This window comes from Lontra canadensis, unplaced genomic scaffold (assembly GCF_010015895.1).
Source record: "Lontra canadensis isolate GAN:19392208 unplaced genomic scaffold, GSC_riverotter_1.0 scaffold31, whole genome shotgun sequence".
In the NCBI taxonomy this organism is placed as follows: Eukaryota; Metazoa; Chordata; class Mammalia; order Carnivora; family Mustelidae; genus Lontra; species Lontra canadensis.
Window position 1 is genome coordinate 6,342,419 of NW_022631025.1, and position 25,293 is coordinate 6,367,711.

General features: G+C 40.2%; 1 protein-coding gene across 7 annotated transcripts in view; it reads left to right on the plus strand.

Moving 5' to 3' along the window:
- RFX3 (regulatory factor X3) overlaps positions 1-25,293 on the plus strand; it is a 281,939-nt gene that overhangs the window by 149,118 nt on the left and 107,528 nt on the right. For all 7 annotated transcript variants that reach the window (XM_032866534.1, XM_032866530.1, XM_032866529.1 and 4 more), the window contains exon 3: positions 18,557-18,654. In XM_032866534.1, coding sequence (XP_032722425.1) covers positions 18,557-18,654 — 98 coding nt within the window. The remainder of the gene's footprint in view (positions 1-18,556; positions 18,655-25,293) is intronic.

Below are 25,293 nucleotides of genomic sequence, written 5' to 3' on the forward strand. Positions count from 1 at the left end.
TGTTCTAGATTAGTTTTTTATTGCTGTGTAACGAATGACAAATTTGGTGGTTTAAAGCAATTCCCATATATTACCTCCCAATTTTCTGCAGTCAGAAGTCTGAATGGACTCCACTGGGTTCTCTGTTCCAGGTCTTCCCAGACTGAAATTCATGGGTCTGTCACGTTGGACTTTTTTACCTCGAGGTCCTGGGGAAGAATTCACATCCATACTCAGAGAGGTGGTTGGCTGAATTCATTTCCTTCCTTTCAGTTGTGGGACTGAGGACTCTGTTTTCTTGCTGGCTCTCGGGTGGGGTCTGCTCTCTGCTCCCAGAGGTTGCCCGCCTGACTCCTCTCCCTCTGTCTGGACAGCAGTAATCACATGGCTAGGCCTTCTCTGCCAGCCTTGACTTTCTGACTTCTATTCCTGCAATCAGAAAAGCCCTCCACTTATTCTAAGAGCTCCTGAGGGACGCCTGGGTGGCTCCGTCAGTGAAGCATCTGCCTTCAGCTCAGGTCGTGATCTCAGGGCCCTGGGATCTACCCCCGCCGCCTTGGACTCCCTGCTCAGTGGGGAGCCTGCTTCTCCCCCTTCCTCTGCCTCCTGCTCTACTTGTGTTCCTTCTCTCTCTCTGTGTCAAATAAATAAATAAAATCTTATTTTAAGGGCTCCTGAGGCAGGATCAGTTTTACTTTATTTTGAGCTCAGCTGTGCCATGTAACATGACCACAGGAGCGATGCCTCATCACATTCATGGGCTGCAGGGGTGAGGGACTGGAAGCTGAGGGTGGTGACATTTTGAGAATCTTACCGACCAGGTCACTTTCAGGTCCAGCATCAGCCTTTATGAAAGCTCACACATCACCAGCGAGCTAGGGTGAAGTAACTCATGTGTTAAAGGCCATTAAAATGAAGACCCTAATTCTAAAACGAGATGTAATTTCAATATAATCCAAATAAAATATATAGCAAGGTTTTCTTGAAAGTCAAAACTCTGATTATAAAGTTAATGGCAAGGAGTATACACAAGAATAACCCAGAAAATTTGGCAAAAAGAAAAGCACTGGGGAAAGAATTTGCTCTTCCTAATCTTGGAATGCTTTAACAAAATAGTAGTAAAAACTGAGTGATGACAGACCAAGAGTAAACAGGCAGATCTATGTATAAATAAAAACTTGGTTCATGATAAACATATTATTTCAAATAATAAACGGATAGTGCCATAGATGGTCTTGAGAAAAATTGAGTATCTGTTTGGGAAAACAACAACAAAGTTAGGCCTTTATCTTAATGCCCAAAATAGGTTAGGGGGCTAATCAATTTTAAAACTACAAAGCCAATACAGACAAAAACAGGAAGTATTTTTTCTTCATCTTAGAAGGAGGACAGTCATAGAACATAAAGCATCACAAGACTTCTAGGAAGGAAGTTGACCTATTTTGCCAAGTAGTAGTTAATAAACACCATAAACAAATTTAAAGGCATGAAATGCATGGGAATAAAAATGTCATCACCTTTAACGAGTCCTGTAAATCATTAAGGGAAGACAAACAATGCCTTAGATAAATGGTCAAAGCATATGAATGGGCTATTCACAAAACATGAAAAACACATGGCCCGTAAACATATGGAGAGATCCACCCCCTAGAATGATAAAACACAGGTGCAGTCCTTCTCTGCAGTGTTTTTCATGATAGAAGAAAAGTAACGTAAGTGTTCATCACTTGTGGAATGGTTAAATACGTTCAGCTTCATCTGTACTATGGTGTACTTGTGAAACCTGAAATAGTTGTGCTTGTGTATGGCTTCAGACACACATCGTACACACACACTTGGAAAGGGCTCTCAGACGTATGGTTCAGTGAAGGAAAGCAAGAAGCAGGAAGAGGCATTCCATCTCACCTGACTCATACCAGGTGTCCTAATAAAAAGATACATAGCAGAGACACAATGTTCATTGTGTATACTTCTTATAGTTAGGTGGCACCACGTGTGTATTCTGAGTATTGGGTTGTAAGCAAAAGTGACACATACTGTTTATCAGTCGAGGCATTTGGGAGCTATGATACCTCCTCTACAATCTCTCACCTCCTCCAGGGCTGCATCAGGGTCACACATCTACATAATGAGAGAACTCCTGTTTCTGAGCCTAAGTGACCTGGGCGCGGGGCCTCCTACACTATCCAGTAGCTCCGCGATTTAGGTGTTGTCTGTTGTTGCAGGTAGTGTTAACTATCCTGGTTAGTCCGGAGACCATATACACATAAAGATGTATTTATTGTTGGGGGATTAGAGGGATGCACGTTGTCCGACGCTTAGTCATCATTTCCTGGAAGAGGAATAGCAGCAAATGAGTGTGAGCATAAAACAAGAAGTGATCACATTTTACTGTGATGATTTCTTTGTTATGTGAGTTATGAAACTGTAAATACTTATAATTTTGATTATAAAAATATTGGGATACATAAAATGCAACGTTGTCCCATAAATAGGTGATACGCTAACCATTTTCTTTGAAAGTAACTTGATCCCCACTGTGGTAGAATTATGATGGCTACCCCTTCTGTTTCGGGACTTAGGGAACTAGTAAGTTGATACAATGAAGTAACCAGTTCTGTTTTAATTCCTGCATGAGATGTAAATCTCTCGAAAAGGTAAAGTCTTTTGATCTTGTCTTTAGCACCTGGGTGGCTCAGTGGGTTAAAGCCTCTGCCTTCTGCTCAGGTCATGATCCCAAGGTCCTGGGATCGAGCCCCGAATCGGGCTCTCTGCTCAGCGGGAAGCCTGCTTCCCTTCCTCTCTCTCTGCCTGCCTCTCTGCCTACTTGTGATCTCTCTGTCAAATAAATAAATAAAATATATATTTTTAATTTTTTTTATTTTTTAAAGAGTTTTTATGTTTTTGTTTTGTTTTATTTTGTTTTTTAAGATTTTATTTATTTATTTGTCAGAGAGAGAGAGTGAGCACAGGCACTCAGAGTGGCAGAGGGAGAAGCAGGCTCCCTGCGGAGCAAGGAGCCCGATGCGGGACTCGATCCCAGGACGCTGGGATCATGACCTGAGCCGAAGGCAGCCACTTAACCAACTGAGCCACCCAGGCGTCCCTAAAATATATTTTTTTAAAAAAGAGTATGATTTATAGTGTGTGATATGCGGAGCAGTTTGTTGTCTTTTGCAAATAGCCTCACGATTTTTGCTTTATCCAGAGTCTACTATGTATATATTTTTACTTACTAGTTTTCTATAAAATTACTTAAATGAGTTCATTTAAAAAGATCTTAAATTTCTATGTAAAATGGAAAACCTAATATCTCTTGACATAACTGGGTGACACATATTAAGTTAACTGCAGTGAAAAGGAAACAGTGTTACATGATTTGACTTGCTGCTCTGTTTGCAAGTGACCAACACTGAGGCTTACTGTGCTTTTAAAAAAGATTATTAAGTGTCAGAACTGGTAAAGACTGAGACTGTTTCCTTATCAGACTAATTTAAAGATAATTGAAAATGGATTATGTTCTTATGTTTATAGTTATCTAATGTCTTGCCTCTGTACCACCACTGTCATTCCTCCCACATTTGGGGAAATAGTGGTACTGGTTTTTTGTTTGTTTGTTTTAAATTGTTTTATGTTAGTCACCATACAGTAGGTCATTAGTTTTTGATGTAGTGCTCTGTGATTCATTGTTTGTGTACAACACCCAGTGCTCCATGCAATCCGTGCCCTCCTCAATAGCCATCACCCGGCTAACCTATCCCCCTACCTCCCTCCCCTCTAAAACCCTCAGCTTGTTTCCTGTAGTCCACAGTCTCTCATGGTTTGTCTCCCACTCTGATTTCTCCCCCTTTATTTTCCCTTCCTTCTCCTAATGTCCTCCATGCTATTCCTTATATTCCAGAAATAAGTGAATCCATAGGATAATTAACTCTCTCTGCTTGACTCATTTCACTCAGCATGATCTCCTCCAGTCCCAACCATGTTGATGCAAAAGTTGGGTATTCATCCTTTTTGATGGCTGAGTAATATTCCATGGGAAACACTGGTATTTTTAGAAGAATTCTAGGATTCGAATCAGAAGACCCAGAGTCATTGCTGCCTGTCATTTACTGTGTCTTTGGGTTGTCACGATGTCTTTGTATTTATGTTACCATTTATAAAATGGGGATAAAAATGCCTAGCATCTTCATTGCATCTCAGGATTTTTTTTTTTTAAGATTTATTTATTTATTTATTTGCTAGAGATCACAAGTAGGCAGAGAGGCAGGCAGAGAGAGAGGAAGGGAAGCAGGCTCCCTGCCGAGCAGAGAGCCCGACGTGGGGCTCGATCCCAGGACCTTGGGATCATGACCTGAGCCGAAGGCAGAGGCATTAACCCACTGAGCCACCCAGGTGCCCCGCATCTCAGGATTTTTGTGAATGAAATGATACTGCATATCACTATAAGTAATAGTATTAGCACCAGTTTAATGATCCTATATACTAAGAGGGTTTGCTACTTAGGTCACGTGCTTCTGCTCCTAGCACACTCTCTGAATTCCCAGCACTCCATCCCAAGGGAGTCAGCATCTTGACTCCTGCACATATGCATCGTTACCATAGACACTCAGAGCGAGTGTGACTCCGTATCTATGAATTCTTACCAGGAGACATATTTGAAGTGCATATTCTAACGATCAGTCTAGACTTAATTTTATGCAGTTAGATCTTCTGATGCGCTGCTTACATTTCTTGATATTTTATGTTTCCACATAGTTTCATTTATTACTAGAAAGACTAGAGGGAGCCTTCTGTTTCAGAGACCTCTCCTAATGTGCAGTGAATTTGGTGTACCTAGCTCATTTAACCTTTCTGGTCACCAGAGTATTATTTAGTAAATTCCTTTCCCCAGAAATTATTGCTTCCTTTAGTGGAATCTTAGTATTGGTCAGTCCTGCTGGGCCGCAAGGGAAATAATGTTTAAGACATAATAAAAAGTGTTCCTCAAGCAAAAACAAACTCACAAATACAGAGAACAAGCTGATGGTTTCCAGAGGTGAGGGGGTGAGAGATGGGCAAGATGGGCGAGGGGGAGGGGGTGATGCAGGTTTCCAGTGACAGAGTGAAGAAGTTATGGGGATAAAGAGAGCAGCGTAGGGAATATAGTAATGGTGTTATGATGACATTGGATGGTGACAGATGGTAGCTACTCTTGTGGTGAGCATAGGGTAGCTGCAAATCATTTCTCAAATCACTGTGTTGTACACCTGCAACTAATGTAACATTATGTATCAACTGTACTTCAAAACAACCAATAAAAAAAAAAAAAAGGTACCTGGGTGGCACAGTCAGTAGAGTGTCCGACTCCTGCTTTCAGCTCAGGTCATGATCTCAGGGTCATGGGATCGAGCCCTGCCTCCAAGATCAGTGCAGAGTCTGCTGGAGAGTCTCTTTCTCCCTCTCCCTCTGCCCACTGTTCACCAGCTCTCTCCATCTCTCTCTCTCAATGTAAAAAAAAAAAAAAAAAGAAAGAAAAAGAAAAAGAAAAAAGTGTTCTTTACTTGTACAAAGTAGTTGTTACATTGTTCCTTTTGACTCACAAAACCAGGTTTCTGTCTTTTCTGTAATATCCATCAAGTTTGTCATTGAGAAATCATTCTAAACTAAATTTGTTCTGAGTCACGTCCCTCTTCCCAGAAACACTTCCTATCTTGCCTTTGGGAACTTGCTTCTCCCCTTTGAAGTAGCTTCTGCTCTTTGATACAAGTCAGATACATGATTCCTTGGGGGACATGCTAGGCAGTTAGGGAAGATTGAACTGATTCACTCCTGATTGAGTCCCCTGTGTTCATATCATCACGTAGTGAGCCAAGACCTCCCTTACCACTGCTTCAGCATTCATATGATTCTTCTTGAAGTCCAAGTATAACAGTAATTCTTACATTTTCCTAACAACTTCTGATTGCCTACAGCAACTATGTAGTTTTGGTAAATAATTCCTATAAAGCCAAAGTTCCATGTTTAATTCTAGCCCTGTTGAAGACGTAGACTTTGTGGTATTTATGGGATCTGAATGTGCTAGAACGATCATTTATTTTCTGTAAGTCTACTGTGAGATCACGATGCCCAAAAATCTGAGTCTCCTGAAAATAAGAAGCTACACAGTTTGTAAGTGAGTCGGCTAACACAGGGCCAGTGAGTGAGTTCACAATAGGTGAACAAATTCAGTTTTCTACATAAAATGAATTCTGTCATTTAAATGAGTAACACCATGTTTCCCAATAGCTCACATCACCACATTCTTTGAAGCGGAAGGCCTTCCATTCCTAAAAGATTAAACAGGGGTTTTGTGGTTATCATTGAGTATCTCAGGAAGAACTTTGTAAATTAATGTTAAAGTTCTAGGGAAACCTCTTGTTTTTCACAACAAACCCCATGAGGGAGATTTCAGTAACATTTTTACCCCGAGCCTGTCCTGTGTCAGTTAGCCATGCTTTTGTTCACTGTGGTCCTGTCGTAAACATCCTTTACCCTCAAATTTTTTTGAACATTCATAGTAATTGTGGAATTCTTTCTTGACTAGATGCAGTTAATACCTTGTGACATGTCATGTATTTTACTTTTAACCAAGACCGAAAAAAAATGGGTTCAGGTTTATTCCTGTTTTCATAACCTGTGTCTGTTTAGAAAACTAGTTTTTCCCTCATGCTTTTTCTGTCCTCACGTCTCCCCTTCTAGCATTCCCACACACTGCTTTCTCAACTTTTTGACATATCCTTCCTCAATCCCTTCAGTTCCCTACAGTTTTACCAGTCCAGAAATACTGAATGAGTTCCGTTCCGTCTCTTTTCTCGCAAGGCTGCTTTTCCAATTAACTGTCCGCCGCTGCCCTGGGTGGCTTACTCCTCCCCACTGCCCTTTTATTAATAGCTGTTCTGATGTGGAGTCTTTTCCTTTTGCTTCACTGTGGTCAGTCACACAACGGCCTCTAACAGAGCCCCTCTAATATCCCATGTTTCTAATCTGAGAAGATCTCTTCCCTGTCTCTTGTGGGCCTATTAAAGACATCTTAATGCAATTTTTGACAGTTATCAGTATAGATTTTCCTCAACGACGGGGTTACATGTGGGTAAATGCCTTGTAAGTTGAACATATCCTGTTGAAAATGCTTTTAATACAACTCACCAAACAAAACAGCTTAGCCCAGCCTACCTTAGATGTGCTCAGGACCAACAGTTGAACAAAGTCCTCTGGCATAAAGCCCATTTTATGTTGAAGTGTTGAATTTCTCATGTAATTTATTGAGTCCACTTTAAGTGAAAGGCAGAGTGGTCTTTGGGTGCAGCATGGTTCTGGAGGTGTACCTGTTTTCTATTGGTTGTTTACCCTCATGATCACGTCAAGAGAATATGGTCACGAGAGAACATCGTAGCACGCATCTTTAGCCCGGGAAAAGGTTGAAATTCCAAATTTAAAGTCTGGTTTCTACTGAATGCCTGTTGCTTAAAATTGTTAAGCTGAATCATCGTTAAGTCAGGGACTGTCTGTACTAAGGTTTGAAATGTCTGGTTCCAACCGCAAGTGTAAGGAATAATCTTACATAAGAAAGGCAATGAATATCTTGACATAATAAAGACATTTTTACAACAAAACTAATGTTGTTCTTAGCTGACTAATAAGCTTAACAGTTATAAATGACTTCATTCACTATTGAAAGGGATTTGTTTTGATGTGTGATTCATTTTATTTTATTTTTTAAAGCACGTCCAAAACAGCATATTGTATAAATTTGTCCTCAGAATATACTAATTGATTCTGTTGAGCTAGTACATTTTCCTGTGGTATGTACTTTGTTTTGGTGTTCACTTCCATTATAAATAATAAGAATTCTAGAAATGTTCGAAAATAGGCAAATGCACTTGTAATACCACATTTGACTAGTAATAAGAGGAGCTTTATTTAAATATGTATCAGTAAGACAGGGCTAAGTTGCTTAATTCATCTGATGTCTATGAATGTAAATACATTGTTGCATATATTTATATTTTGGGTTTTTTTTTTCCCTTTGACAGAGAATGGATAGATTTCTGGTAGGGAACTTTATTATGGTCAGACCTCATTAACTGTCAACATTCATTCATGTACTAAGTAACCTTTCAGAAATTAGCCCAAGGACATTTTTTTTCATTGAACAGTTCGTTATAGAAATAGTTGGTTGTTCCTCCTAGTTCTGCCTTCCTCCAGCTCTTTTCAGTTCCCATTTTCACCACTTCGTTGTTTATTAAAATTCAAAAATGGTGAAAAACTTTTGTCTTGGGAAATGCAGCTGAATTTATTTTGGGAAGGACCATGAAGTTAAAAGAAAATCAATTTCCTATAGAATTTATTTAATCATATTTTTCCTTTCCCCTAAGAGCTTTGGTAAGGTAGGCATTAAAATGTGGCAGTTTGTAGATTTCACAAAGATGGATGGAATATATAGTTCCTAGGAATGGTAATGAAATGCCTACATGATGTGAGTTTCTCCATCTCTCTTAGTAATGCTCACCTGAATTGTTCCTGTGATGTGGAAACGTTGGGGTTTGGAGTGAATTGTCAAGAACAAATTCTTGAGACATCTTCAGTGCAAAAAGATGGTTTTATTAAAGCCCAGGGACAGGACTTGTGGGCAGAAAGAGCTGCCCTGGGGTTCTGATAAGTGGCCGATTATATACTTTCAAGTTGGAAGGGGATTAGGGTTAGTGTAAGTCTATAAGGAATTTGGGAGCAAGGTTTCCAGAACCTTGAGGGGGCTGTCTGTTGTTAGGGCAAGGTCATTTATTACCATCTAATTAAACCTTACTCATGAGACCCTTCAGATGTGTATCAGCGGGACATATGCTTGGAGGATGATTGCTAAGATATGTCTTGGGGGCAGGTAGAGATAAAGGACATTTCCAAAGGAATTTTCATATGTTAAAGGAGACTTACAGGATCCTGGAGGTTGGGCTAATGTTAAGCTAAGAATGCCATTTGCCCTTAGCAAACAAAGTATTAATTGTGAGGCAGTGGAGGTCCTAGAGGAAAGTCATTCCAACCATCTGGGAGAAACTTGTCAGGGAAGCTGAAAGTTGTAAAGAAATTTAGTTTTTTTTTCTTTTGCCTTTGTTTCCCACATCACTGCACTAAAGTAGGGCAAGTAAAATAGAAAGTAAACCTATAATAACATTTAGTAAATATTTGAATACAAATTAATGTTTAACATAAGAACAGTATCAAATATTTGAACAAATTTAAATCACAGTTAATTATTTTAGGAAAGAGAAAAGAGCATGCACTTCCTAATATTTCACTTTGGTCTTTAAAGATGCATTAAAGGGCATTCAGAGTAATCAAAACAGTTCACTTCAGAATAATAAGCATTCCTTGGTGGTTTCATTATTAAAAAAAAATGCTCTTATCCACATTTAGAAGATACTATAAATTTTACAAATATTCACTGGACATTTTCTTTGCGAGGTGCAGGACATTATTATTAAATAATTATTAAATATTTACACTGTGTTTATATTGTGTTGACTCTTTGGGAATATACCGAAAAAAACAAACAAACAAACAAACAAAAAATCCCCAAAAAACCAACTCTGCTCTATATATGGGAACTTGGGCCAAAGGTAGGGTGGGCTGAAATTCTGCCCTTCTCATTTTCCAGCCTATGACTAGTTTTGTAAACTCTGCAAGACTTGTTCTCTAGACACAAATATCTTCCTGGGTCTGTTTGAGGTGAAAGAGGGCGTTTCTGTGGTTCTCCAATCCATCTTTGTTAATAATGGATCCGCATTGTCAAACAGAAGAAAGAAGGAAGGGAGGGAGGGAGGGAGGGAGGGAGGGAAGATGGGAGGAGGGAAGGAGGAGGAAAAGAGGGGAAGGGAGGAGGAGGGAACAAGGGAAGCAGGAGAGAAAGAAAATCAAATAATCCCTCAGCTAAAAACTAAGAGATTCAAGGATCTTCTCATTGGTAAAATGAGGCATGCATACTTAAAATAGTTATTTTCCATAAAATTGTTGTTTTTCCTTTTTTTTCCTCCTTTTCTTTCTCTGCCCCTATTTTCCCCATCTTTTTACTTCCTCTACCGTCATTACATCCTTGAAAGAATACCTTCTCAAACCACAAGCAGAATGGACATTTGAATTTCTCATGATCACTGAGTTGTGTTGAGGGCCTCTTCAACCCAGTTTCTAATGGTTGGTAGAAGAGCGGTACATACCAGGGGTGCATGGATGGCTCAGTGGTTAAGCATCTGTCCTGGGCTCAGGTCATGATCCCGGGGTCCTGGATCGAGCTCCACATTGGGTTCCCCACCCAGCAAAGAGCCTGCTGCTTCTCCCTCTGCCCTTTCCCCTGCTTGTGTTCCCTCTCTCACTGTGTCTCTCTCTGTCAAATAAATAAATAAAATATTCAAAATCTTTTAAAAAAATCTTCAAAATAAAAGAAAAAGACCAAAAAACCCCCCATAAATAAAATCTTAAAGAAAAAAAAAAAACCATACACACAGGATGCTAATTTATATTACCTCCCAAATATGCTGTAATTCAGTATTTTTACTGTTTAGTTTGGTCTTTATTTACTTTGTTGATTCTTGGCAGGTAATGTGAAGAATGATGCCCTGTTTTTACATAGTACTGTAAAGTCTCACTGTGATCAAGGGATGTATTTATATATTGCTGTCTTAGGTGAGTTAGCCAGTATCTGTCCAGACTTCTTTCCCAAGTTTCTTGACATTTTTCTGAGTTTTGTTTCTACTTTGATTACAGAATCTCATATTCTGAAGGAACCCTATTGTGCGTATTTATGGCTGAAACCAAGAGGGATATAAAGCTGAAATTTACACAAATGTAGAAGACAAGACTGTTATTTTTTGAAGTCTTTAATAATTTCACTAATTATTCAAGGTGTATTTTAATTATCACATTTGTCAATACCATGCTTTGTATCGGTATTTAATAGTTTTGGATACTCACAAAAATGCTTAATGATGGAGGAGATAGAATTTCTTTTTTTAAAGATTTTATTTATTTATTTGACAGAGAGGGAGACAGCCAGAGAGGGAACACAAGCAGTGGGGAGGGAGAGGGAGAAACAGGGTTCCCGCTGAGCAGGGAGCCTGACGTGGGGCTCGATCCCTGAAGCCCAGGATCATGACCTGAGCCAACAGCAGATGCTTAACAACTGAGCCACCCAGGTGCCCCGGAGGTAGCATTTTTACACACAAGGAAATTATTACTTAAATAAATTGACTATTTCAGTAGATGGACAGCAGATAATTAGCACAAGGACTTAAAGTCATTTCTACTATGTTCAAATTAAATGATTTTGCCAGCTCTTACCATATCGGGTACTATGAAGGAAACCAAATGAGTACATAGGTTACTACTAAGCCACAAGCTACCACCTGTATTAAGAGTCCTAAAAGAGAAAAAAGAAAGAAACAGTCTCTCATGGGATAAAGTAAGCTACAGAAGACTTTCTGGACAAACTAAATTTTAAATCAGGCCTGGAAGGAAATAGTGGGTTTATGGTGGTGGATGAGATGATTGATATTGACAAAACAAGCAGAACCTAGGAGAAGGTAGCAAGAATGTGTAGAATCTTAAAGGATCATTATCAAGACGCAGAGAGGCTTTGTTCAGAAGTACGCATCAAGGTGTAAATGGCATTGATAAGATTTTGTGTCCTAGTTTGGGTTATTTTTCATCTAAAGCATGATCGGTAATTTGTCTTAAATTGGCTTTTTATTCGTTCCTGAAATATTTACTAGAATTCACCCTTGAAGTTTACTGGACCTGGAGTTTCCACTGGGGAGATAAATTTGATTTTATATATATATATATATATATATATATATATATATATAGTCTTTTGTCTCTTTTTTTACTTTTGCAAGTATTAGTTTTTGTGTCTTTTAAGGACTTTCTCCATTTAACCTAAGTAATTGAATTTGTTGACATTAAGCTGCCTTTATTTCTATTTTCTATCTTTAGGATGCTTTTCCCTTTTCATCCTTAGTATTCATAATTTGTATCTTCTTTCTTTTTCTCCAGATCTACTTTAATGTTTAAAATTTCATTGATTTTTTTTTCCAGTTGCCTTTCAGATGTCTGTTTCATTGCTTTTTTGCTTTTAATTTCCTTTCTCCTACTTCAGTTTTAATTTGTTCTTCATTTTTCTTGCTTCTTGAAGTTGAAACTTCAGATTTTTTGCTTTGGGGATTTTTTTTTGTTAATAAAAACATTTAAAACTATAGATTTCTCTTTGTGCACAGCTTTACCTGAACTCCACAGATTTGGATGTATGGTATTTTCATCATTATTCAACTCAGAAATGTTTTTAGATTTCTCTTGTGATTTCTCCATAGGTTAAAGTGTATTTTGTGTTCATCATATAAATGTTGTTTGAATGTTTTCCAGATATCTTTTCATCTTTGACTTCAAATTGAATTCTTTTCTGGTCAGAGAATATATTGTTATTGTTTTTATTTGTTTGTTTGTTTGTTTGTTTGTTTTTGTTTGTTTGACAGAGAGAGGGAGAGCACAGAGGAAGAGGGAGAGGGAGAAGCAAACTCCCCGCTGAGCAGAGAGCCTGATGTGGGGCTGGATCCCAGGACCCTGGGATCATGACCTTAGCTGAAGGCAGATGCTTAACCAACTGAGCACCCAGGGGCCCTTGTTTAAATTATTTTAAATTTGTTAGGACTTGTTTTCTTTTTCGACATTTGAGCCTTCTTGCTTCATGCCCACGAGCAGTAGTAGGAAGAGTGCATATCTTGTTGCTGTTCTGCGAATTGTGGTGTGAAAGTCATTTAGGTCAAGTTGGTTGAGAATGTCTGTGTCCTTCTGATTTTCCGTCTTTGTCAACAATGGAGAGAAGGATGCTGACATATCCAACTGTGACTGTGGGTTTGCCTGTTTATTTCTTCTTTGAATTCTCTCAGATTTTGCTTCATGTATTTTGAAACTCTGTTCCTAGAGGCAAACACATACAGGATATTTCTTCTTGATAATTTTATTGATGAAATATTCCTCTTTATTCCTGGTAATTTTCTTTGTCTGGAAGTCTACTTAGGCTGATACTAATAGAACCACTCCATCCTTCTTGTGACTGGAGTTTGCTGAGAGTATCTTTCCCACATTTTTAAATTTTTTAACCTTTCTGTCTCTGTGTACTTAAAGTGTGTTCTGGGGGCACCTGGGTGGCTCAGTTGGTTAAGCACCCTACTCTTGATAGCTCAGGTCATGATCTCAAGGTCATGAGATTGAGCCCCATGCCCAGCAGGGAGTCTCCTTAAGATTCTCTCTGTCCCTCTCCCTTTGCTTCTGACCCGACACCCCCACTCTCTCTCTCTTAAAAAAAAAAAAAAAGAGATAAAGTTTCTTTTGGTGGAGAGTGTATAGTTGGGTCTCACCTTCCTAACCCATTCTGACAGTCAGGGTTTAAAACTTGTGTATTGAAGGGGTGCCTGGGTGGCTCAGTGGGTTAAGCCTCCTTTAGCTCAGGTCATGATCTTGGGGTCCTGGGATCAAGCCTTGCATCGGCCTCTCTGCTCAGCGGGGAGCCTGCTGCTCTCTCTCTGTCAAATAAATAAATACAATCTTAAAAATAAAATAAAATAAAATGGCTTTTTAAAAAAAAACTTATGTATTGAATATAATGATCAGAATGGTTACATACAATTCTAGCATCTTATTATTTTTTTTATTTGTCCCATTTGTTGTTCTTTTCTTTCCTCTGCCTCTGCCTTCTATTGGACGTATTGAGTGTTTTTAAGTTCTGCATTTTATCTCTGCTATTGGTTGTACTGTTTTATAATTTAGTGTATGTCCTAGGGTTTTTAACATATATCTTAGTTTACCATAGTCTCTATTCATGTACATTATGTCCCTTAACATAAAGAATATTATGAAAGCATATTTTCATTTCTGTCTTCCATCTTTTGTGCTGTTTTTGTGATACACACATTTCCCCTCTGCCTCTGTAGTGAACCCCCCATTACCTGTTGTTCTTATATGTACTTTACATGGTCAGTTATCTTTTATAGAAATGAAAAGATGAGAAAACAAAGGAAAAAATCCCTTTATTTCCCCTGCAAATTTGGTTCCTCTGGTGCCCCTTATTTCTTTGTACAGATCCCAGTTTGCATCTGTATTATTTTCTTTAGCCCCAGAAACTTCCTTTGTCATTACCTCCCCTGGAGGTCTGCAGGAGAAGAATTGTCTCAGCTTTTACCTGAAAAAGAGTTTCTCCTTCATTGTGGTAGGACATTTCACTAGTAGTGGAATTCTAGGTTGAGATTCTTTTCTCCTCGAGACTTTAAAGGTGTTATTTGATGGTCTTGTGCTCCCATTATTTCTAACTGGGGATCTTTCAGTCCTACTCAATATGTGTTGCCCTGTATACATTATGCCCGTTTTCCATCTACTTTAAAATGCTGCTCCTTATTATTGATTTTAGCACTTTAATGATGACATACTTTGATATGGTTTTCTTTGTGTATTTGGATATATTGAACTTACATCTGTGTGTTTACAGTTTTAATCAAATTTGGGAAAGTTTCTACCACGTTCTCTTCAACTGTGTTTTCTGTTCTTCTTCTGGGACTCCAATTGCAATTACTGTTGTCCCACAGTTCACCGATTCTCTATTCCTTGTTTCTTTTTTGTCTCTGTTCTTCACGGCACATAGTTTTGTGTTGTTTTTTTAAGATTTTATTTATTCATTTGAGAGAAAGAGAGAGAGATCATGAGTCAGGGGGAGGGGCAGAGGGAGAGGGACAAGCCCAAGGACGTTGGACTCCATCCCAGGACCCTGGAATCATGATCTGACCAAAGACAGATGTTTAACGACTGAACCACCCAGGTGCCCCGCAGCACATTACTACGTTTTCAAATTGAGCATTCTTTTCTTCTGCATTATATAGTCTGCTCTTAATCCCATTCAGTGAATTTTTCTTTTCAGGTATTGTATTTTTCAACTTGTATTTTTCAGTATTCTACTTGGTTCCTTATAGCGTCTTCCCTTTTCTCTCATCATATTCATGTTTTCCTTTAAAATTTGTCTCCTTATAACTATTTTAAAGTCCCTGCCACTTCCTGTCTTTCATTTCTGTTTGTTTCTGTTGATTGGCTTTTTTCTTCTGGTTGCAGATCACGTGTACCTGCTTCTTCACACGTCTAGTAATTTTTTATTGGGTGCTGGATATTTTGATTCTTACAGTTCTCTATGTTTGGATTTTGCCGTTTTCCTTTTAAAGCATTAAACCTTGTCTTATATAGGCAGTTAAGTGAATCAATTTGATCTTTTGGAAGGTTATTTTTTAGGCTTTTTTTTTTATTCTTTAAAATTTTTTTTTTTATTTGAGAGACAGTAAGAGAGAGTACTCGAGCAGGGTGAGGAGCAGAGGGAGAAGGAGGCTCCCTGCTGAGTAGGAACCCCCCCCCCCCCCCCCCAACCCCCTCTACATGGTGCTCGATCCCAGGACTCCAGGATCACAACCTGAGCTGAAGGCAAACACTTAACCAGCTGAGCCACCCAGGAGCTCCCTTTTTAGCTTTATTAAGATGGTTCTAAAGCAGTCTTACTGTAGAGCTAGTTAAGCCCTTCTACTGTGGCTTTAATGCTCCTGCTGTTTCTACAGAATGCCCTGGACGTCCAACTCCCATCACTGTCCAGTTAGAACTTGAGTATATCTGTGCACTGAATGTGCAGCTTCGTACTCAGCATCAGACTCCAGGGGAATCTCCATTATTATTCTCTGCTTAATGCCCTCTCTGACCGTGCCCCCAAATTTTAGCTGCCTCAGCCTCCCCAATTCCTATGTCTGTCTTCTAACCTCAGTGAGATCACCATGCTCTACGTGGTTACTTCCTTCCTGCTCAGCAGCCTGGGAAATGCCTCCCTTTCAGCTCCAGGGATCATTATGGGGTTACCTTATTTGTTTCCTTACTCTTAAGGATCACACTTTTATGATGCCCTTTCTCAGATGACCAGAAACATTGGTTCTACATATTTTGTTCAGTTTTCCACTTTTTCAGTGTGGGAAAAGTGTTTCTAGTATATTTATTTCATTGTGGGCAGAAGTGGAAGTCCTTCCACATGCTGATTTATGTATTTTATATATTATGTATGAAACAGATGAATTCATTTTAATTTTAAAAATCCAAGAGTATTATAAATAGAATAAAATATGGTAGTCCCCTTACCTCTCCCATCTTATTTCGTGTAACTCAACAGAGAAACTACTTTTAGAAGTTTGATGTGCATCCTTCTGTTTTCCTTTATGTACTTATATCCATTTATATACACATGTTCATGCAAATGAGAGGTAGACATATTTTTAAAAGTAAGTAAAGCAGTTCTGTAACTATTATTCTGCAATATACTTTTTCACTTGATAATGTCTTGGAGATGGAGATCTTGTTATTAAAATATATATCAATTTTTATTTTTCTAATATTAGCCATATATCCTACAGAATGGTTTTCCTCTAATTTATTTAATCACTCTACTCTTCAATCATTAAGGTTTTTCCTTCTAACTTTATGCTGTTATAAACTGTATTTTTAAATAATATGTACAGTAATTTTTCCAGTGGTATTTCTGTAGGAGAAATCACAAAGTTTTCAAAGAGTCTGTCTATAAATTGCCTTTCTAAACAGTTTTTACATGTTTATATTACTCCTAACTAGTAGGAATCAGGCTCTTTGAAGAAATCATTGATTCTAGATCTAGAACAGGAAATGTAAGAGATAAGTCTAGAATATCTTATCACAGCAGAAAGCAAGGGAGGTAAGCAAGATTACTGTGATGGCATGAAAAGATACAGAATGCCCTTTGAAGGGACTGCCATTAGTCAGAGCGGACAGTTTACCAAGCAAAGAACTGCCGGCTGAAAAACATTAAGTATGCTTAACAGCCAAGAATCATAAAGATGCCAACGAAACCAAACCCCAAACCACATTGCTCACCTTGGAAGGGAGCTAGGGGATGGCATTCTTGAGTACTGGTAAGGAGAAGAATCGTGTAGTTACCTTCCTCTAACTGTATGACCCTATTTCAAAGTCACCAAGTAATTAATGAGAGTAATTTCTTTTTATTTATTTATTTATTTATTTATTTATTTATTTATTTGCGAGAAAGAGCACGAGTGGGAGGGGGAGGCAGCTGAGGGAGAAGCAGACTCCCCTCTCAGCAGGGAGCCCAATGTGGGGCTCCATCCCAGGACCCTGAGATCATGCCCTGAGCCCAAGACAGATCCTTAACCTACTGAGTCATCCAGGTGCCCTGAGGGGAATTTCTTTATAGAAGTCTACTAATAAATGAAGAAGGAATAACAGAACAGAATCAGTCTACCAAAGTTATAACCTATATTAATTGAAATACAAGCCCTAGAAAGTGATCATCAGTGGCTACTAATAATCTCAGGGAAGGCACGAAGACGAAGCATTCTGAGAAGAGGGTGGTAGCTGACAACACCGGACCCCACCGATGATATGTTAACACTGAAGAAGGAGAGACCCCCAGCTGTCATATAGCAACCAATATGGCAGCTCTCCAAGAATCGAACCTGTTCAAGGCCCTCGATCTAAGTCCCTGTTTATAGGACAAACAAGAGATAGAGGAACTTAGTAAATGACATCTCAGGGAAGCTATCATCCAAGTCTAGAAATTCTAGAAATTCTATAAGATAAATACTCCTTGTTTCTTCAGTAAGTAATAGTCAAGAAATAAAAAGGATGGGAAGCTTTTAGAGATTAAAAGAGAAAGGTAGGAAATCTCACCCAAATGTAATACTCAGACCTTGTTTGGATCCTGGTTTGAACAGACCAGCTCTAAGGACACGTTGGAATAATCAGATATAATGATGCCTGGATTCTAGATGCTATCCTGGAATTGTGAATGTTCTATATGTGGTATTAGTGTTGTGTTCCTGTTAAAAAATAGTCCCTCTCTCTTACTTACCAGTGAAATGTTAGAATCTGTGCACTTGCTTTTAAATCATCCTGTAAGGGCTTAAAAGGGGAGCGTTGGTGGCAAATATTTATGTTGGATGATGAGTACAGGGGGTTATTATAGTATTTTTTCTACGTTTGCATGGGTGAAATTTTCCATTATTACTTTTTGGTTTTATTTTTAAATTGTTTTTTAAGAAGTCATCTCTGTGCCCTACGTGGGGCTCCCAACTCACGACCCCGAGAACAAGCGTCCTGACTGAGCCAGCCAGGCAGCCCCTGAATTTTTTAAATTGAAAAATAAACTTAGCAGTAACAGACCAGGTGAAGAGAGCTTCATAAATCATTAGGATAAGTGAGGAGCTTTGCAAAGTTTCACCCTAAATATTTGGAGTATGTCTGTACCTACACACCTGCAGAAAAGGTATCCGCAAACGGCAGAGAATTTACTCGGCGTGCTTGCTACTGTCGATCTGAGCCCCCCACGTGCTTATCTTGAAATGCGCATGAGTCTCACCGTTTCCGACACCCTAGGGAGATCTTTGCGGCAAAGCTAACGCCGTGTGTTGGGTCAGACTGGCTTCTCACTGCGATCCTAATATCTGTTTTCCAGGTACAGCAGGTGCAGACTGTGCAGCAGGTCCAGCATGTCTACCCAGCTCAGGTGCAGTATGTGGAAGGAAGCGATACTGTCTATACCAATGGAGCGATGTAAGTCGATACGCGGGAGTTGTTTTCATTTCCCCCAACAAAGTCAGAGGAAAACACTGGGTTTGCTGACACATCCTGCTATTCCCAGATTGTTTCCTTGTTTTCATGGTAATTTTTTTTTTTTTTTTAATTTTGTTAACCAGATCAGAGTTACTGGAATGAGGCTTCTGTGTAGAGATTTGTCTAGGTTTGTGACAAATGGGCACTGATCTCTACCTTAGTGGAATACTTTAAATTATGAAAACTATTATGCTTTTTAAGGGTTTTCACTAGGTTGAGAAAAATGTATACCCCTTGTTGGTGACTTCTATATCTTATTAATACCCTATAAACCCTGTGCTTTTTGTTTTTATAAATAAGATGAATTTGTGTGTGTCTTTGTCTGTGAACTACCACAAAACTAGTACATTTGTTCCTTTTGTCATTTCCTGAATGAAGTTTCGTGTCCGTAAGAGTACCTGATCTCCAATCTTAATTTCCTGCTGAACTTGCCTTCCCCCTGCCCCAACTCATCACCTCCGCAGCAACAATGTAAATTTGTAAAGTTATACCAGGTGTGTTTTTTAGCCACTTTGGATGCAGTAAGATTGGGGATGTTATAAGAGACTAAGAACTATTACAGGTCACCATGATTGTTTTCATTTGACCATGTGAGGTTTTGCTTGTGATCTGCTGGGTCTCCAAGTTTACCGGAAATGAATTCAAATTCTCTCATTCTCTTCTGCCCACCACCTCCCTTCAGTGCTGGTGTGCCCCAGGTCCGTATGTTCTGCTTTATCCTTACTGCACCTTCTCTCTCCTTGGGCAGTGTCACAGAGTCCCATGATCTCAACCTGTCACCTCCATGAGGGCTGGAATTCTTGTCTCTCGCTATAAGTCTAACACCAGAAGAGTGCATGACACACAGTCAAAGTTCAGTTATGGTTACCTATTGTTATTATAACTAAGCCCTTTGGAATCCTCCCTTAACTCTGCACGAGTTTTATTGTCCTGATTAAGATACTTAACTATTTTGAGCTTTTGACGATTCTTTCCTGGGAAGTGGGAGGACGATGATCTCACTCTTATTAGGCTATTGTGAGGATTTGAGGAAATATCTTTTCAGCAACTCATGCAGGGCCTGGGAGACAATAGCTGGCACCAAACTGAAAGCTCCTCCCTCATCCTGACCCTTCCCTCCTTTCTCATTGCTTTCGGTCACTGAATCCATCTACATTCCCACTGCCTTAAAACCTCCATTACCTATAGAATATAATTCACCTCCCCACCTTGGCATTCACCCGCTTCCTACCTCTCCAGTTTCACTTTCCACTGTTCTAAGAACAACCAACTTTGTACGGGTTTCCTCAAATACTGCCCTTTTGTGCCTGTTTTTTGGATGTGTGGTTTTCTCTGCCTTCCCAGTTCCTTACACCGAGCCTCGTGGGATCTCTATAGACCGTACTCCCTTGTCTCCCCGCCTTGTGCCATGGACCCTTGGCTCTCTAGTGTGGTTAATTTGCCCTTCCCCTGTAGGATAAGGACAGCACTGGACCCTGACCTTCACTTCCAGTGTGGTGCTGTGAATGCTTACTCTTACATCTCTTACTAGCAAGAGAACGTCATTCTCTTGTTTTATTTACAGCGAGTTAGGAGACTGGCACATAGTAAAGGGCCAATGAGTTTCTGTTGCTCCAGTCAATCCAAAACTCTTTACATATGTTCAACACGCTCTGAATATTTTGTTACCTGTTTGTTGTGTAGGACCGGGGCCTCCTGGAGTCTGCTTTTAGAATCTCTACCATAAGCCCACACTACGGTTGGCATTTACACACAAAAAATAGATCCACCTGCCACTTGGAGTGGCGTACTATCAAGGAAAACATATGGGTTTCTAGATGCTGCTAGAGATCACTCAGTTATATTGTCATTTCATCCTTGCCTGTGGTTTCTCTGTCACGAGAGCCCCGGAGTAAAGCCATTATATACTCTGCCTTTGCTCAAGCATGTGCCATCTCCTACCTGGTTTGTTCTTCCCATTTAAAGGCATCCTAGACAAAGCCTGAACAATTCAGCCCCCTGCAGCGGAGGGCTGAGTTACCACTCTACTGTCTGTTACTGTAGCATTTCGTCTTACGTGTATTACAGCGTTCTATCAGCAGAGAATCCCAGAAAATCTGACAAATAGAAGTTTGAACAAAGTAGAGCTTTTATTTTTTCAGGTCACAAGAAGCCCAGAGGTTGCATGTTGTGCAAATCATTAGTACTCCATGGTGCAAATGTAAAGTCAGCCTTCTTCGAGAAAATCTTACAAACCAACACACAGCAGAGGGAGCATAACTGGACTGGCCACACCATGGAAATGCTCCAGTAGAGGACGTCTTGCCTCACAGAGTTCTGCGTATTTCTGGGAGCAGGGGCAGTGAGCCTTCGCGGGCTGCATAGTAGGGAAAATGGCTTTCTTAGAAAGGGAGGAGCGGGCGCCTGTCACTCTAAGTTCCATTAGCCTCTTCTTCCATCGGGATTAATCAGATCTGCTGAGCCAGGTTGGAGCCAAATGACCAAAAGGTAATAGGAAATGAACCTTTAGAAACATCCAGAACCATGCTTCCTTTACTGACATGGGTTTCACAGCTCAGGGATGTTCGAGCCAAGATTTTCTGATAGGTTGATGAGATGTCTGCTTCGGTTGGGACCATCGCAGCTACATTCCAGATGGGAAGAAGAGGATATGTGTATACATGCAGATAGGCGTACACATATGTGTGTATGTGGCCATGACCACGCACACAGAGGCTTTCCCAGATGCCCCCAGCTCCCTTTAGCTTCTCTCTCTTGAGTATAACCACATCACAAGGCAGTGGTTAGCCGCAAGGGGACCTGGGAACGCTGGTCTGTAACTTCCATGTTTACAGTAGAAAGCAGCAGGGGACAAAGGGCATTGGAATGGGTGTTGAGACAGTGTCTATCCTCATCCTTCATCATTGGTCCAGGGCCGGGCAGAGAGATGACTGGTGTGTGACTTTGTCCAAGATATACTGCCTGCTTCACTCACATTCATCTATGCCATGGAGGTGGTTAGCTTTTCCAAAAGTGCTTTCTGCAGCATCTTATAAACACTCTGTCAACTATAGCTATTGCTGTAAAATTACGTACTATAAAAAAAAGATTAAGTACTATAGTTCTTCTTTTGATGATTTCCGGCTCCTTTTGGGGACCTGAATTCTGCCTATTGCCTCGTGCCTTTTTAAACTCTTTGGCCACAGCCCTTGGGGTCTTCCGTACCATAGGGAGATGTGAGATCACTTGCAAAACCTTGGGAAAACAGCTTTGCTAAAGTTGACGCTTTAGAACGAGAGAGCCCCTTTAAGTACAGAAATGATTCCAAGTAAATGTCTCACGTCAACATGTTTTTGCTCTGGCTCACAATGTCTGTGTATTAGATCATGACTAATGAGTTCTAGGTCGTGAGTTCATTTGCCACAAAGCCCCAATAAGCTTTGATCCAGTCTGTGTGGGCCTGGATCGTAGCCTCATCTCCAGCCACTGGGGCCACTCGTGTGTGGAGAGAAGATACAGCTTCAAAAGCCTTTCATTAAAATTTCCATTCCAGTGCAATTTTTGACCAAAGATCCTGTAGCAGCACGTTCATATTTACTAAAGAAAAACTGTCTTGTCGTGAATTATCCTCACAATTGCGGCAGGTAGAGGACTATGAATACTGATTCTCAAATGGAACAAACTTTTTTTTTTTTTTTTTCCCCTGACCTTAAGCTATTTCGATCTTTCCGTGATTTTGGAGGCTGTTATTTGACTCTGTACAATGTTTGTCTCAAAGGTTCACTTGAGAGGTCTTATCTTCCCTCTTTTTTTTTTTTCTTCCTTTTTTTTAAGATTTTTTTTTAAATTTATTTATTTGACAGAGAGAGATCCCAAGTAGGCAGAGAGGCAGGCAGAGAGAGAGGGAGAGAGAGAGGAGGAAGCAGGCTCCCTGTCCAGCAGAGAGCCCGATTCAGGACTCGATCCCAGGACCCTGAGATCATGACCCGAGCCGAAGGCAGAAGCTGAGCCACCCAGGCGCCCTGTTCCCTCTTTCTCTTTAATGCACTTCCCTCTGTGTTAGGAAACAGTCCTCCCCATTCTCGAGTCTGGCACGCTGAAGTCTTGTGCTAGCTAATGCGGATCCCTGACCTGGGTCTCAGGGAGATTCCTACTTCTGTGCGATCATCGAGGCTTTTCGCTAATGACACTCCCAGATGACAGGCATGCCGGTCTTTATCGTGAACCTTCGAGCACCCGGCATCTGCCCTCACAACCCATTCACGCCTCATCAGTGCTAGTGCGCTGATGCTCCTGTCCCCGGCGTCCCCATGCCGTGTCACCAGGATGCACAGAGCCTCCCTCGAGAGGTGGTCATAGCCCTCCCAGAGATGTGTCATCACTTGTGAACATGTGCAGTCATTATAATTGGATGATACCGGAGTGTTTCCTTGGTTCTCGTCGTGAGGATGGGCGACTCCCGCAGCCTCACAGGCCGAGACTGATTTCTGGTGCTGCGTGTTTGAGAACGGCTCTCTGTGAGAGGAAGAAGGGAACAGAATTGGCTTTTCCTTCCAGTAGTTTTCCCATGAATCTTTTCCAAAGTCTGGATCATAGTCTTGTCTTTTTTTTGTTTTTTGTTTTTTGGTTTTTTTTTTTTGAGAGAGAGAGAGAATGAGCGGGGGTAGGAGCAGAGGGTGAGGGAGAAGCAGGCTTCCCGCTGAACAGGGAGCCCAACACGGGTCTTCATCCCTGGACTCCCCGATCATGACCTGAGCCAAAGGCAGATGCTTAACCCACTGAGCCACCCAGGCACCCCAGTCTTGTCTTTTTCTACAGATTCTTAGAATTTACAATGGCTGATAATTTAGAATGCTGTAATTAAACAAGCTGGGAAGCACTGCATACCATGGAGACACAGTCCAACGCAATTACTACTTCCTGCAGTAGCTCAGAAATCAATTTTCTTTAATAGAATGATTTTTTTTTCTTTCCTTACCCCTTTTTTTTTGACTCCTTCTTGCCCCCACAATCAGTCCTCCATCATGTTAGTCAAGATGGCAATCAAGACATCCTGCTCTATCATGGCCAAGTTAAGAAATCTTTTTTTTTTTTTTAATGATTTTAATTTTAAAGGATTGTGCTATATCAGCCACTCTTTGAAGCTCATCTGCTGTTCAGAAACGATCAATATTTTGAAATGCCAGTGTGCTGACTGCCTGCGTATCTGTTGCGGTAAGACTGGCCTGGTTGGAGGTCTTCTCATCATCTTCCTGTTTAGCTCATAGATTTCTCATCAACCCCAATACAGAATTCTATAAAGTGTGTTTCACAGAATGTTAGTCCCATGAAAGTATTCTGTGGTTATATAAGCAGGGAAACACTGTGCCAAAAGCCCTTCTTTTGAGGACTCTAAATTTCTATTTGTCTTCCGAAGGCTCTGAGAAGTCCCCTGGAGAAGAAGTGCAGTGCCTTAGAAAGTGAACCTCAGAATTCTTTGATCTTGAATGGTATGGAGTCCTGTCTCATGGTGTACTTTGGGACATGGTACATTATTAATATCTGGACAGAGAACAGATTTGTTCAAAATCCATGAGCATTCATAAAGGACTCACATTTTATTTTTTTTTAAAGTTTTTATTTATTGTAGAGAGAGAGAGAGAGAGAGAGCGCACAAGTGAGAGGAGCAGAGGGAAAGGGAGAAGGGGAGGGACACTTCCAAGCAGACTCAGTGCTAAGCGTGGAGCCCAATGTGAGACTCCGTCCTAGGATGCTGGGATCACAACCTGAGCCAAAACTAAGAGTCAGACACTTAACTGTTTCACCAGCTACCCTGAAGACTTACATTTTAAAAAGTCATTTCTTGAAAATCCTACAGTAAGTACATTTTCTGAAGCTACTAATTATAATTTTCATATACTTATTTTTAGAAAGAAATTTAGTGGCAAGCAATGCACTGTTTATTTTATTTTTATTGTTATTATTTTTTTAGACAGAGATTGAGAGAGCATGTGAGCAGTAGGTGGGGGGTGCTAGGCGGGCAGAGGCAGAGGGAGAGGAAGAGAGAGAATCTTGAGCAGGCCCCGTGCTCAGTGTGGAGCCCCACACAGAGCTCGATCTCATGACCCTGAGATCATGACCTGAGCGGAAATCAAGAGTCAGATGCTAAACCGACTGAGGCACGTGGCGCTCCTTTTGCATATACTTTTTAAATACTTAAATAAGAAATATGAAAAGGGATACTCTTCAAGTTCCTTTTTTATCTGTTAGTGAAATAGGTTTCAGGATTTATAGGTACGATTATGTTTTCTTATTAACATTTAAGTACTTCCTACTTTGAGGAAATCGGGCGTGGAGTTTCCCTAGTTGAGACTGAGAGGGTGTTTTCTGCGTTTATCCTTCTACTGATAAACACATTCAAATTGGTATAGGATTTGGTTTGTCATTTGGGTTTCAGGAAGTATAGAGCTGATTATTTAGGAAGCTCTTGGAGAGAAAACTGCCCTTTTCTGTGGAAAAGCACACTGAGATCTCTCTGCGTTAGAGATGGCACCATTTCTTCAATAACATAAAAATTCCCATGGGGCCCCTGGGTGGCTCAGTTAGCGGAGCATCCAAATC